Source organism: Helianthus annuus, chromosome 14, assembly GCF_002127325.2.
Source record: "Helianthus annuus cultivar XRQ/B chromosome 14, HanXRQr2.0-SUNRISE, whole genome shotgun sequence".
NCBI lineage: Eukaryota > Viridiplantae > Streptophyta > Magnoliopsida > Asterales > Asteraceae > Helianthus > Helianthus annuus.
In genome coordinates this window covers 161,536,941-161,551,305 of record NC_035446.2, presented here as the reverse complement: position 1 = coordinate 161,551,305, position 14,365 = coordinate 161,536,941, and the positions used below count along the sequence as shown (strand labels likewise).

General features: G+C 36.6%; 2 protein-coding genes across 3 annotated transcripts; both read left to right on the top strand.

Moving 5' to 3' along the window:
- Nucleotides 1-302: 302 nt before the first annotated feature.
- On the top strand, nt 303-2,830 carry LOC110904730 (putative F-box/LRR-repeat protein 23). Of its 2 annotated transcripts, none has more exons than XM_022150579.2 (3): nt 303-467; nt 1,125-1,449; nt 2,158-2,830. In XM_022150579.2, coding segments are annotated over exons 1-3 (849 nt in total). In that variant the 5' UTR covers nt 303-466; the 3' UTR covers nt 2,681-2,830. The 2 variants fall into 2 exon arrangements, with proteins under 2 accessions (XP_022006271.1, XP_022006272.1); XM_022150580.2 differs by lacking the exon at nt 303-467 and adding an exon at nt 592-874.
- A 6,819-nt stretch (nt 2,831-9,649) lies between these two features.
- LOC110907755 (putative F-box/LRR-repeat protein 23) lies at nt 9,650-11,373 on the top strand. Its single transcript, XM_022152688.1, has 3 exons — nt 9,650-9,972; nt 10,155-10,545; nt 11,227-11,373. The coding sequence occupies exons 1-3, from the start codon at nt 9,650-9,652 to the stop codon at nt 11,371-11,373; spliced, it is 861 nt and encodes a 286-aa protein (XP_022008380.1).
- The last annotated feature ends 2,992 nt before the right edge of the window (nt 11,374-14,365 follow it).

The following is a 14,365-nucleotide window of genomic DNA, read 5'->3' as shown; positions in this document are numbered from 1 at the left end:
GGGTGCGGCCGCCCACCCACCCCATAGGGTAGGTCCGCCAATGCGTATAATACGTTATGATTGTACGGTATAAATTCCATTTGCGTTATGTTTTTATCCAATCGCAATGCAGCTATATGTTACGTTGAGTTCAACCGGATACGTCGAAACGCGTGTTTTCATAAGGTTAGCGCATCACATAACGCTTTGACTAATCCGTTCAACGTTTAGAATGTACCCAACATCTCTTCCACCCCTCTCCTCCTTCCACATAATGATTCAGCAACCACAATTCAAAATTGAGAAACGGTATATGTTGTTAGGGCATATATTTATTTATACACGCACTCTCTACAGCCGCTAGTCGTCACTTTCATCTCTCTCCGGTTACGCCACCGTCGCCGTCGACTACCGTCGTAAAGCCTCTTCCGGCGCGTCGCTCTGCCTCCATTGCTAGTGGCAGAAGTCGTCTATTATCACCTCACCGAGTAATCTTCCAACTTATTCTTTCATGTTAAAATTTAGGGTTTCAATTAAATTATAACTGCTTATTATGTATCTGCATCTGTTCCTATAACTGATTCATAGATGATTTTCATATTCGGTTGGTATAATCTAGTCATTTATTCGATGATAGCAGATTAGTAGGGGATTATTTTTACAGATGAAATAGAAGTGATCTCATCTGCTCGTTTGTGCCTTTGAAATTTAGGTTATGCTAAAAAAATTGGAAGCCAGCAATTTTTTTTATATGTTCAAATCAAAAGAGAAGAAAACCTCATTAGAGAATATTTCAATTGTTGGGGAAATGAGATCACAATACATCAAAATGATTCATTTAAGATGTGGTGAAGGCTGAAGTGCTCTGTTTGCAGATGTGGGGTTTTAAAAAGAGGTGAGATAATCAAACAGTCTTTGTATCACACTCTCTGCAGACATTTGGTCCACCTCTTCTCGTGCAGACGTTTGCAGATGTGGTCCGCAGACTGCAGACCTTTTACATCTGAAAAAACAAACACCACCTTAGTTTCTTTTTGTTTAGTAGGCTTCTTACACCATGACATAGTATTCTTTTTATTATTTTTATATATCTTAAGTAGGAGAATGACATGTAATAATTTTTATTTGCTTTGTACATGCTAAAGTGATGGTGCCATCAAAATTGAATCTGAAGCAAGAAAAAAGGAACTGGTTGGATCTCCCATCCGATGTTACGGCCAATATACTTAACAGAATTGGTATGGTTGACATACTTGAGAATGCGCAGAAAGTGTGCGCTGCTTGGCGTAAGATTTGCAAGGACCCTGCTATGTGGAGGGTCATCAATATGAACGACATAAAGGGAACAAGGGCAGAAGTCTTAGCTGTAAAAATGTGTAAGCATGCTGTGGATAGAAGCCAAGGCCAGTTAGTTGATATCACCATTGTTTCTACTTATGATGCTGAACTTCATCTATATGTTGCTGATAGGTATGTGAGCTAACTGTGACTGAACTTTATGTGTATGTTCCTATCTTAACAAACAAAATTGTTTTGCATTCACTTCTGGTTTTTTCCATCACATTGTTCTAAGTATATTGATTTACAAGTTGTATAACTAGAACTACATTAACATTTTAGAGAATTTGTTTTTTTGGTATCATTTAAGATCTGTTTAGAAATACGCTGAAATAATTTTTTCTGTGTTTTTTAGATCTATAATAAACATGTAATCTGAAATTATGTAATAAAAATTTGAAGTTTATGCATAAAACATATGTTAAATGTATATATTTGTAAAGCAAACATGTTTGTGATTCAACTTAAATTCTTGTTTGGCTGATTTTAGCTTTGTTTTACTGCTTTCTTGTGTTAAACCATTTGTTTAGTTTGTTATTTGCACTTTGTAACTATAGTATCCCTTTGACATTTTAAGGATGGTTGCTGAACTTGTTTCTTACCGATTATCTTTTGTTATAGTAAATGAAACTAGCCGACACATTTTAAGTTTTCTTGTATTTATGTTTTATCTTCTATATTGATTTTCAGCTTATAAATGTAAGTCGTTGTTCTGTAACAAAACATTCTTAGTGATTAATAGAGGACCAAGCTGAAAATAATATTTTCTTGTGCGATTCTTTTTTTAGATATGCACCATAAAGCGATGTTTCTTTATGATTGTTTCCGTTTATTTTACAGAACAAGTGAGCTCAGACGGCTTGAAATGGCACATCTATTTTTCTTTGGAAAGTTGACTACAGTTGCTTTGATGAAATTTCCGTTGTTGGAGGAACTAAACCTTTACGAGATAAGAATCTCAAAAGAAGAGATTGAAACTGTTGGCCGTTATTGCCCCATGCTAAAAACACTCAAAGTGAATAAAAGAGGATATGAAGGGTCTTTAACGAGATATAATGAGATAGCCATAGCTATTGGACAAAACCTGCCTGGGATAAGGCATCTTGAACTCATTGGAAACAAGATGACGAATGTTGGGTTGCGTGTGATTCTGGATAACTGTCATCACCTTGAAACACTTGACTTGCGTGAATGCTTGTACATTGACCTTGAGGGAGATCTAGGGAAACAATGCTCTAAACAGATTAAATATCTAAAACTTCCCAATGATTCTCTTGAAGACTACCCTTACATTTATTTAACAGAGAGCGAGTATTTTAACGATGACTATTACTATGTTGATGCCTATGAAGTTTCTACATAGAAGTAAGCTTTTAAAGACAGATTGCAGCTCTTCTTGATTTTGGAGTCTAAATGATGGTTATTATGATCTACAAACAGTTGAGTCGGTTTCCATGAAAAATAGCTTACTAGAAACACATGTTTGATTGCCTTTGTTGATACCATTTTTGGTTATTCTGTTGATGCAGATTTTGTGTCCGATGCTTGTCGAATAGATTAGTTATTATTTTACGCTGAATTTGTAATAGTTAGTGAAACGGTCTATCGAACATGTATAGACTCGCTCGTTTGAAGTGGTCAAACGAGAGGGTTATTCGGTTGACCGTGTGTTGTTGCAAGACAAGTTATGGTTGTTAATGTTAGTGTCGAAGGATAAGGCATCGAAGGATTGTTGATATCCTTCGATGAGCTCGAAAGATACCCATCGAAAGTTGAAGATGGACCTCGAAGGATATGGTATCCTTCGAGGCATGTGTGTATCTTTCGAAGACTGTCTGATCGAAGGATGATGTTTCGACCAGTCAGTCTGATCCTTCGACCTGCAGCCTGTGTTTGGGTATAAGTACCAACACCTTGTCTTGTAAAACACAAGAGTGAGAGCACAAGTGTGTGCTAGAGAGTGAATGGAGGTTTGAGTCCTCACCGGGAGAAATCACCACTTGATTTCTCCCTGGATGTATACTTCTTTGGTATTAGTTCGGTTTCCATGTAATCGGGCCGACTTGTAATGTTTACTACCGGATTAATACAAAGGTTGTTTGTTTATCATCTCTTATCTCTTCCATCTTTGAACATGAACATGAAAATCACGGATTGGATCCCGAAACACGGACCTACATATTCTGTTTTTGAAACTGCAGCTGCTGTTTACTGCAGTACGTTAATTTACTCTTATGCTTTTGTTAAATTATTGGAGTGACTTTTTGGCTTTCTTTGTAATGCTCTAAACAGCTCTCTACCATTTCTTTATTGTTGTGCTTAACTTAGTGTGGGGTTTTAATGTTTCATACTCTCTTGAAAGAGACCAAGTTTTTTCATACTTCAGGGTTAGTTTAATGGGTGTTTTATTATTAACCATGGGTTTACTCACTTTCGTAACTGAATATGAGGTTTGGACGAACCGATTTAAAATGGAGCTGAATATAAAATTTGGTTTTTGGTTTGGTTTGGTTTTAATTTTTAACCCAGATCAAGTAACTTAGTCAGTCCTGGTTTTGCAAATTTTTAACTAAATCTACCCAAACTTGTAAAACAAACTTATATACGTATGCATGAGCGCACACGCGCCTACTTATGTGTATTTATATGTATAACTTTTTCATATCATTTGCATTTGCTGTCTGACTGACCAGAGAACTTTCTCTATGGGTTTGGTATCTATCATTTACTCGTTCACGATCTCTTTCTGTTTAGTTGTTGAAGAATCGCAGCTGGCAAATTCATGTCTTGGTTGGCAGAGATAAAACATGCAGATGCAATCCAGTCCATCAATCAAAACTCTTGGCTTTGGTTGTTGCATGAAATTTCAACATCTTTGAAGTAACTAATCAAATATCTTCATCCAAATTTAATCTAATTCCCATTTTTATTGCATATCTTTTCACGATTTACCGGTGTTTATACCTCTGATTACAAGAAAAAAACCCGAATTTCTTCATCAGTGGCTTCCAGCCACCATTAATTTTTCATTTATTCTTTTTGGACTAAATTGCCATTTTAGTCCCTGTGGTTTGGGCCATTTTACTAGTTTAGTCCAAAGGTTTCATTTTTAACATCTGGATCCAAAAAGGTTTAATCGTTGCCATTTTGGTCCAACTGACTTAACTCCATCCATATCTGTTAAAGCTGCCAAGGGCATTGTCATTTCATTTTGGTCAAACTGACTTAACTCCATCCATATCTAACAAAAATGCCTTGGCAGCTTTAACAGATATGAATGGAGTTAAGTCAGTTGGACCAAAATGGCAACGATGAAACCTTTTTGAATCCAGATGTTAAAAATGAAACCTTTGGACTAAACTGGCAAAATGGCCCAAACCACAGGGACTAAAATGGCAATTAACTCTTCTTTTTGGCTCAATTTTCATGTTTTTAAATCCAACACTTGAGACCCAGAAATTGCTCTTAGGTAAGTATTGTGAATTGTGATTACTTATTTCATTTCCCAATCAAAGAAGCAACTGTTGCTCAGTTATTTTGTTCAGTCACAAGACCGCCAATCAACAAATTGATTACATTGGCTAAACAAAACTAATCAACAAATTGGTTACCCTATTCACAACTGAATTAATACGGTATCAGTGTGGTTCGTGACGATGTCGCTATATTTAGACATTTGTTTTAAAGTGAATGATATGCACAAAAGAGATATTGAAAACCATATAACGATTATCGATACGGTCTTAATAATAAGGGCTAACTTTGTACAATAGTAACAAAGTTTCAAAAGTGTTCTAATTAGGTCACTCATAATTTTTTTTGTTCCAATTAGGTCATTCAAGTTTCATTTGATGTTTTAATTCTAGATGTTTTACCTAAATAGAAGGTCATCCATCCTACATCATGGCATTTCTTTAGGTTTTTTATTTAAAAATTTGTTGACATGGCATATAAATGCCAAATGGATTAGAAAAAAAATACGAAATAGGTTTAAAAATTTTTAAAAAATTGTAGAAAAGTTAAAAAAGTGCAGAAAAAAATTAAAAAAATGTCATTTTTTTCAAAATCTCTAAAAAGTTATAAATTGTTGCTACGCCGACGATCATCGGCACCACAGAGATACACGAGTGGCGGTCATGCCCCGATAAAAAAGAACTCAAGCAACTCATGCCCCGATAAAAAAGAAAATTGTTGCTAAGCCGACGATCATCGGCACCACGGAGATACACGAGTGGCGGTCACCGTGGTGAGCCGTTAAGACTGCACGTTTGATATTAATCAACTTCTTGCATAACTCACTGCCATTGCTTCCAAGAAACAATTTATTGGAGCAAAGCATTCACACATTCACCATGTACTTTGTTATGTATTTTCCTATTTAAGTTATATCAATATGTATTTTCCAAGAAACAAAATTTATTGGAGCAAAGCATTCACACATGCTGTATCATCATAAATGATTATATTTGTATAATAATGATGCACTTGTAACTATAAAACATGTGAAGAACCCGTCCTCAGTATGCATGTTAAGTGTAAATGAAGTTATGATCAGTTTCAATTCTAGATTACCTATTGTTCGATTGGTACTGAACAGTCGAACGCTTGATCAACATTGGTTGCTGACGATTGTTCTTGATTCGCCATCGTTAAAGCTTTCCCTCTCCACGCAAATCGCCGAAACTCAGCCGAAACGAGATCTGAATCTCGTTCGAAACACAAACCGGCAGCGAATAACGTAGAATCACGTACGAATGAGGGTAGGGTTTACAATTGTTATTTGTTTGATTTGATTTGATTCTACGATTTGTAATATTTGATCATTTTGGGTTTTTATTTTTTTTATTTATTATATTTCTTTTATTTGATTCCATCTCATCATGTTTAAAAAAAAAGTTAAATAAATGCCATGTAGGACTATGACCTGCTATTCAGGTAAAATATCTAGCATTAGAACACCAAAATAAAGTAGAATGATCTAATTGGAACAATAAATTTTATTAGTGACCTAATTGGAACACTTCTAAAACTTCATTACTATTCTGTGGCATATTCCCTAATAATAACAATACTAATACAGATGATAAAAACAATAAAAACGATTACCGTCTTTGATGGTAACAAAACACTATAGGTACCGATGCCGGTATTCGCTCGATTCATGAGGCTTCTAAGTTATTATTCAAAGCGTGATGTGGTGGGAATTTGGACGGGTTTGGTTCGCTTCATGAAGGTGTATCGCTATGGTATTGTCATTTGGTTTAATGTCAATAATATGCACAAAAGTATATTCTTTAACTTGAAAACCATACAACGAATACTAGTATCGGTTCTAAAAATGAATAAACCGGTTCCGATAATAATAACAAAACGATATCCGTAAAAGTTTCTAGTTAGTTAATATTTATGAAAATATAAAAAATGCATTATTGTCAAATGGGTTTAAAATGAATTAATAGTGATACCACGTCACTGCGTGGACTACGCTGGAAATCTGCTTCCACGTCCACAACAAATATTTTATAAGGAGTTGGTTCATCATCAATTAATGCAATCAATATACATACCAATCATCGTTGTCACTGCTGTAACCTCCGTCGTAGTGAGTCGCTTTTTTTACTTAGGGTGAGGGTATGGTTAGTCACTCTAGGGTGATTGAGTGATTCTCTACCCAATAATATTATGCCATGTCAACTCATTCTACTCCCTGTTTTGCACTCAATCACTGGGTATGGTTAATTACTCTAGGGTGTTTGAGTGATTCTCACTTTTGATTGGTTGTTCTCTCCTCTCTCCTCTCTCTCTCTTCCATCACTCTTCAATCACATTCAGTGACTACACACCGATTTTGGTAACCGCATACCCACTCACCGAAACCCTTCATTAGCGCGGTCTTGTCACCGCTCGGTGACGGTCGGGGTGTTACAAGACTGAACATATGCACTTCAACATACCTTTTCAAATCATATTGTTCCTCCATTAAAACAATCCCCTCAGTGCAGCCAAAGTCTAGAAACAATTAAGAACAACCAGATATTAAGATCTCTTAACAATTTTAGTTTGTAATGAAGTTTTACTAAAATTTGAGTAAGAAATTCTTCTAACAAAAATGCCTTTGGCAGCTTTAACAGATATGGATGGAGTTAAGTCAGTTGGACCAAAATGGCAACGATGAAACCTTTTTGGATCCAGATGTTAAAAATGAAATCTTTGGACTAAACTACCAAATTGGCCCAAACCACAGGGACTAAAATGACAATTAACTCTTTATATTATTTGCATATGGTGTCTGATTGACCAGAGAACTTTCTCTATGGGTTCAGTATCTTTCATTTACTCTTTCGCAATCTCTTTAATCTTTAGTTGAAGAATCGCAGCTGGCAAATCAGTGGCGGACTCAAGAATTTTTCCTCTATAGGCGCGAAATATTTTTAAAAATTTTAGGCCGCCTAGATATATAAATAAAAAATTCGGGTCGGTTCAGGTCGGGCCAGGTCATGTAAAACAAATAAAAACATTAAACTCATCAATATTCCTTAAGTTTCAAGTTTTAAATTTTAACTTTTCAAACTCTATACTAGAATCATATAATCAACAAGAGATTAAGAGACAACAAACTCATCCTATAAAGACTAAAAACAACCCCAAATTACCTCAAAACACATAAAAGTTTAATTTTTTAACCTATCCTATAATCTCATAAGTCTTTAACAAAATCACATAAACATTAAAATAACCAAAAACAAAACACGTACTTGTTTATAGCCGGAATTAAGCTATTATTAGCCGGAATGTTGCAGTCGCCGTCGAGGTGGGGGTGTCGCAGGTCGCTGGAAGTGAGGTCATGCAGAGGGAGGGCGTGAGTCGCAAAAAGTTGGCAGTCGATTGGGTCTTTTTTTTGTAAATTGGACTAATTTTGTTTAATTAAAGTTGTATTTAGGTTGGGCTTGAATTGATACTAACTTATTGGGCTTGATGGAATGAATTCAAGTTTTATAAAAGGATTAGCGGGCTAACTTGTTTACATAATTGGGTCGGGTTTCAATCCGTGTTCACAATTTTTTATCTAACTCCTAAAATTTTTTTAAAGGGTGCGGCCGAAAATTTCAAAGGGGTGCGGTCGGAATTTTTCGCGAAAAATACCACTATTTTTTTTTAAGGGTGCGGCCACCCACCCATCGCATAGGGTAGGTATGCCCCTGGGCAGAGATAGAATAGAACATGCAGATGCAATCCAGTCCATCAATCAAAACTCTTGGCTTTGGTTGTTGCATGAAATTTCAACATCTTTGTAGTAACTAATCAACTATCTTCATCCCAAATTTAATCTAATTCTCATTTTTATTGCATATCTTTTCACGATTCACCGGTGTTTATACATCTGATTACAAGAAAAAACCCGGAATTCTTCATCAGTGGCTTCCAGCCACCAACATTAATTTTTCATCTATTCTTTTTGGCTCAAATGTCATGTTTTTAAATCCAATACTTGACCCAGAAATTGCTCTTAGGTAAGTATTGTGAATTGTGATTACTTATTTCATTTTCCAATCAAAGGTCACTTTTGTTGCTCAGTTATTTTGTTTAGTCACAAGACCAGCCAATCAACAAATTGGTTACATTGGCTAAACAAAACTAATCAACAAATCGGTTCCCCTATTCACAACTGAAGTCAGACGGTATCAGTGTGGTTCGTGATGATGTCGCTATATTATGACATTTGTTTTAAAGTCAATTATATGCACAAAAGAGACATTGAAAACCATATAAACGATTATCGATACGGTCTTAATAGTAACAGTACTGACACAGATGTCGATAAAAACAATAAAAACGATACCGGTTTTGATAGTAACAAAACAATATAGGTACCGATGCCGGTATCCACTTGATTTATGAGGCTTCTAAGTTAAAATTCAAAGCGTGATGTGGTGGGAATTCGGATGGGTTTGGTTCGGTTCACGAAGGTATATCGTTATGGTATAGTCATTTGGTTTAATGTCAATAATATGCACAAAAGTATATTCTTTACATTGAAAACTATACAACGAATACTAGTACTGGTTCTATAAATGAATAACGATACCGGTTTCGATAATAACAACGATATCCGTAAAGTATTTGTTCTGTTTTCAATCGTTTTAGTTACCCAGTGTGCACAATGCTTGTCCTTTGCTAGTGAAGTAGTAATGTTTTAGTTACAGTTTCTCTTCTGTTCATGTTAGTTTACATGTAAATTGTTAGGGTTTTTTATTCATTTTATTATTTTTATATATGTTAAGTAGGTGAATAACATGTAATACTTTTCGTTTGCTTTGTACATGCTAAAGTGATGGTGCCATCAGAACTGAATCTGAAGCAAGAAGAAAGGAACTGGTTGGATCTCCCATCCGATGTTATGTTCAATATACTTAACAGAATTGGTATGGTTGACATACTTGAGAACGCGCAGAAAGTGTGCACTGCTTGGCGTAAGATTTGCAAGGACCCTGCTATGTGGAGGGTCATCAATATGAACGACTTAAAGGGAACAAGTGCAGAAGTCTTAGCTGTAAAAATGTGTAAGCATGCTGTGGATAGAAGCCAAGGCCAGTTAGTTGATATCACCATTGTTTCTACTTATGATGCTGATCTTCATCTATATGTTGCTGATAGGTATGTGAGCTAACTGTTTAGTTTGCTATTTGCACTTTGTAACTATAGTATCCCTTTGACATTATGCACCATAAAGTGATGTTTCTTTATGATTGTTGAACTTGTTTCTTAGAAGTTAGAACCATTTCTTTTTTTAGATATGCACCATAAAGTGATGTTTCTTTATGATTGTTTCCGTCCAGATCAAGTCAGCTCAGACGGCTTGAAATGGCACATGAATTCTTCTCTGGAAAGTTGACTACAGCTGCTTTGATGAAATTTCCATTGTTGGAGGAACTAAACCTTTACAAGATAGAAATCTCAAAAGAAGAGATTGAAACTGTTGGCCGTTATTGCCCCATGCTAAAAACACTCAAAGTGAATCAAAGAGGATGGAGATTGTTTAATGCTGATGAAGGATCTTTAACGAGATATAATGAGATAGCCATGGCTATTGGACAAAACTTGCTTGGGATAAGGCACCTTGAACTCATTGGAAACAAGATGACCAATGTTGGGTTGCGTGTGATTCTCGATAACTGTCATCACCTTGAAACACTTGACTTGCGTCAATGCTTTTACATTGATCTTAAGGTCATGTGTAGTCATAAAGCCCTTTTGTGGGCGTTATGCGACACGTGTCGTGCCACGTCACACAGGGGCTTTATGTCACTAGAGCCCGTAGTCATAAAGCCCTACCTCATCATAACCAAAGTGTAAAATGCAGGGACCAAAGTGTAAAATGCAGGGACCAAAGTGTTTTAATGCAGGGACCAAAGTGTAAAATGCAGGGACCAAAGTGGAAAATGGAAACAACTTCACGCCGTGAAAAAAGTAGCGCCCAATACCCATTTTCATCTCATAAAGCCCCCCGTAATGGTGTTCAAGGGCTTTATGGGGCTTTATGAGGTGAGATGGAGCCCCACTACACAAGGCCTAAGGCCATGTGTAGTCATAAAGCCCTTTTGGGGGCGTTATGCGACACGTGTCGTGCCACGTCAGCAAGGGGGCTTTATGGGGCGTTATGCAATTTGAGGCCGTAGTCATAAAGCCCCTACCCATCATTACCTATTTAATAATTTTAAGTTTTATTAATTAATATAAAAAAACTCTTCTATTTTTGATTGGCCAACTCAATTAATCAAACAACAATAACGCCGCGAAAATTTTCAAGCCCTCCACCCATTTTTGAAACATAGCGCCGGTGGGGGCGGTGTGGGCGGCGCCATAGCGGCGCTATGGCCCTTGGCCGCGCCCCACTACGCAAGACCTAAGGGAGATCTAGGGAAACAATGTTCTAAACAGATTAAATATCTTAAACTTCCCAATGATTCTCTTGAAGACTACCCTTATATTTATGTAACAGAGAATGAGTATTATGACGCTGACTATTACTACGCTGATCCCTATGATATTTATTAATACATAAGAGTATGCTTTTAAAGACAGATTGCCAGCCTTCTTGATTTTGGAGTCTAAATGGATGGTTATTATGATCTATTAGACAAATAGTGTTTTTTTTTAAGCTGCAGCTGCTGTTTCCTGCATGAACTTTTTATCTTTTGACTCATGGTAATCTTCTCTAGGCAGTACCTAATATACTCTTATGCTTTTGTTAAATTATTGGAGTGACTTTTTGGATATCTTTGTAATGCTCTAAACAGCTCTTAACCATTTCTTTATTGTTTTCTTATTTGTGCTTAACTTAGTGTGGGGTTTTAATGTTACGGTTAGTTTAATGGGTGTTTTATTATTAACCATGGGTTTACTCAATTTTGTAACTGAATATTAAGTTTGAACGAACTGATTTAAAATGGAGCTGTATCAAATATGGTTTTTGGTTTGGTTTGGTTTGGTTTTAAGTTTTAACCCAGATCAACGTAGTCCTGGTTTTGCAAATTTTTAACTAAATCTACCCAAACTTTTAAACAAACTTATATACGTATGCATGTGCGCACACGCGCCAACTTTTGGGTATTTATATGTATAATTTTTTCATATTATTTGCATTTCCTGTGTGACTGACCAGAGAACTTTCTCTATGGGTTCAGTATCTATCATTTACTCTTTCGCAATCTCTTTCTCTTTAGTCGTCGAAGAATCGCAGCTTGTAAATTCATGTCATGGGTTGGCAGAAATAAAATATGCAGATGCAATCCAGTCCATCAGTGAAAACTCTTGGCTTTGGTTGTTGCATGAAATTTCAACATCTTTGAAGTAACTAATCAAACATCTTCATCCCAAATTTAATCTAATTCTCATTTTTATTGCATATCTTTTCACGATTCACTGGTTTTTATACATTTGATTACAAAAAAAAACCCGAAATTCTTCATCAGGGGCTTCCAGCCACCAACATTAATTTTTCATCTATTCTTTTTGGCTCAAATGTCATGTTTTTAAATCCAACACTTGAGACCCAGAAATTACTCTTAGGTAAGCATTGTGAATTGTGATTACTTATTTCATTTTCCAATCAAATGTCACTTTTGTTGCTCAGTTATTTTATTCAGTCACAAGACCAGCCAATCAACAAATTGGTTACATTGGCTAAACAAAACTAATCAACAATTGGTTACCCTATTCATAACTGAATTCAGACGGTATTAGTGTGGTTCGTGACGATGTTGTTATATTATGACATTTGGTTTAAAGTCAATGATATGTGTTGGTGCACTTGTGTCTGTACTTTGTCTGTATTCGGTCTGTATGTAAACGATGTCCATGTCAGTCCTGTAAGTTGACAAAGTCAACCATCCTCCGGTTTGACTTAGTCAACAGGTAGAAAGATGTTTGTTCTGATCGAAGGATAGACTCGAAGGATACATCTGATCCTTCGAGGTGATCGAAAGATATGGTTCGACCATGGTTCGTCCATTAGACCTCGAAGGATGATCCTTCGAGGTCCACGCTGATCTTTCGTGTAACATGTGGTCGACAGATGATCCTTCGGACCATCTGTCGAATCCTTCGAGCAGACCTGCTGAGCTGGGTATATATACCCATGCATGTGTTGAGTGTGAGTTAGTTCTGCCATTGTTACACACCCAAGAGATAGAAAGCTTAGAGAGCATTCTGCCCAGAACTCACACACACACTTAGAGAGTTTATAGAACACTTCTGTAAACATTGAGCTTGTAACCGAACCCTCATTGCATTAATACAAGTTGTGTTAATCGGTGAACTTGTGTGTTTGTTTCTCTACTTGCTACTAACTCGGTTTGCTTGCTAGCTTGGATTCCGCACTCGCTAGTAGGTTTGTATAACAAGGTTTAGGTTCGTAATCCTCCGCGAAAAGGGACCTACAAGTGGTATCAGAGCTAAGGCTCTTAACCTTGTTTAAAACCGGGTTTTTACAAGTTGTGGTGTGTTGAAACACTTGGTTTTGCACCTGTTTTTACTTGTTTTCTTGCTTTTTCTTTGAGTAAAAACGTGTCTAAACTAACCGGGAGTGTTCAAGGTTGGGTTGGGTAACATAAAAATTGGTTTTTAGAAAACTTTGTGTTTTCCGGTGGTATTCCGGTGTGTTTCCGGTGACTGGACTTGAGGATAAGGTTTTGCCTTTTTGGGTATTATTTTTGAAAGTCAAAAGGTTGGTGGAAAGTTGTGCAGAAACATCCCTTCTGCCGAAAGCAACTTCACCAACCCCATCACCTTTTTCACCAACCTTTCACATCAGATCAGATTGTGTCAGAGCTCTCGAAAGATATCTTTCGACATCGAAAGATTATCCTTCGACATCTGTCGACATCTGTCGAAGGCTCGAAAGATTACTATCTTTCGACCCATCCTTCGAAGTCTGAATCATATCCTTCGAGAAAGGAATCTTTTCGAAAGATTAGTGTCCGAAAGATTAGGATCCTTCGTATTGGTGAATCTTTCGAGATCTGTTATTCGAAAGATAAGGATTTGGCTCGAAAGATAAGGATCTTTCAAAGGGAATCTTTCGAGTTCTTGAATCTTTCGAAATCATTGTTCGAGAGTCAACAGTAATCTTTCGAGTACTGTTGATCCTTCGAACAAGGTTATATCTTTCGATTGTGGTCAGTTTGTTATTAACAAGTTTCTGTGATTTCAGATCCTTCGACCAGGATCCTTCGGCTGTGTATCTTTCGGATCTTTCTTACTTAGCATTTATTTTGCTTATCTATCATGAATCCGAGTTGGTGGGGAAGTCCGGCTCCAGACAGTGGAAAATACATGAATACCAGTCAATCTCCATCATGGGCCGAATCTCCAGTTTCTACATCCTCACAAGCAAATGCCACTCCAGCTGGTCAATGGGCGTTTGTTTCAAATCAAACTCCGAGTATTCAAAGTCTTCTACTAAGCGAAAGTGAAACCGGAAGTTTGAACAGGCCTCCAAAGTTGATGCATCTTCATGAATATCCAGGATGGGTTGATCGTTTCCATA

Bases quoted from the DNA above. Each gene is read 5' to 3' on its own strand.
- LOC110904730 (XM_022150579.2), top strand. The intron at 1,450-2,157 runs GTATGTGAGCTA...TTTATTTTACAG, and splicing joins CATCTATATGTTGCTGATAG to AACAAGTGAGCTCAGACGGC.
- LOC110907755 (XM_022152688.1), top strand. From the start codon at position 9,650: ATGGTGCCATCAGAACTGAATCTGAAGCAAGAAGAAAGGAACTGGTTG. The intron at 9,973-10,154 runs GTATGTGAGCTA...GTTTCCGTCCAG, and splicing joins CATCTATATGTTGCTGATAG to ATCAAGTCAGCTCAGACGGC. The intron at 10,546-11,226 runs GTCATGTGTAGT...GCAAGACCTAAG, and splicing joins GCTTTTACATTGATCTTAAG to GGAGATCTAGGGAAACAATG.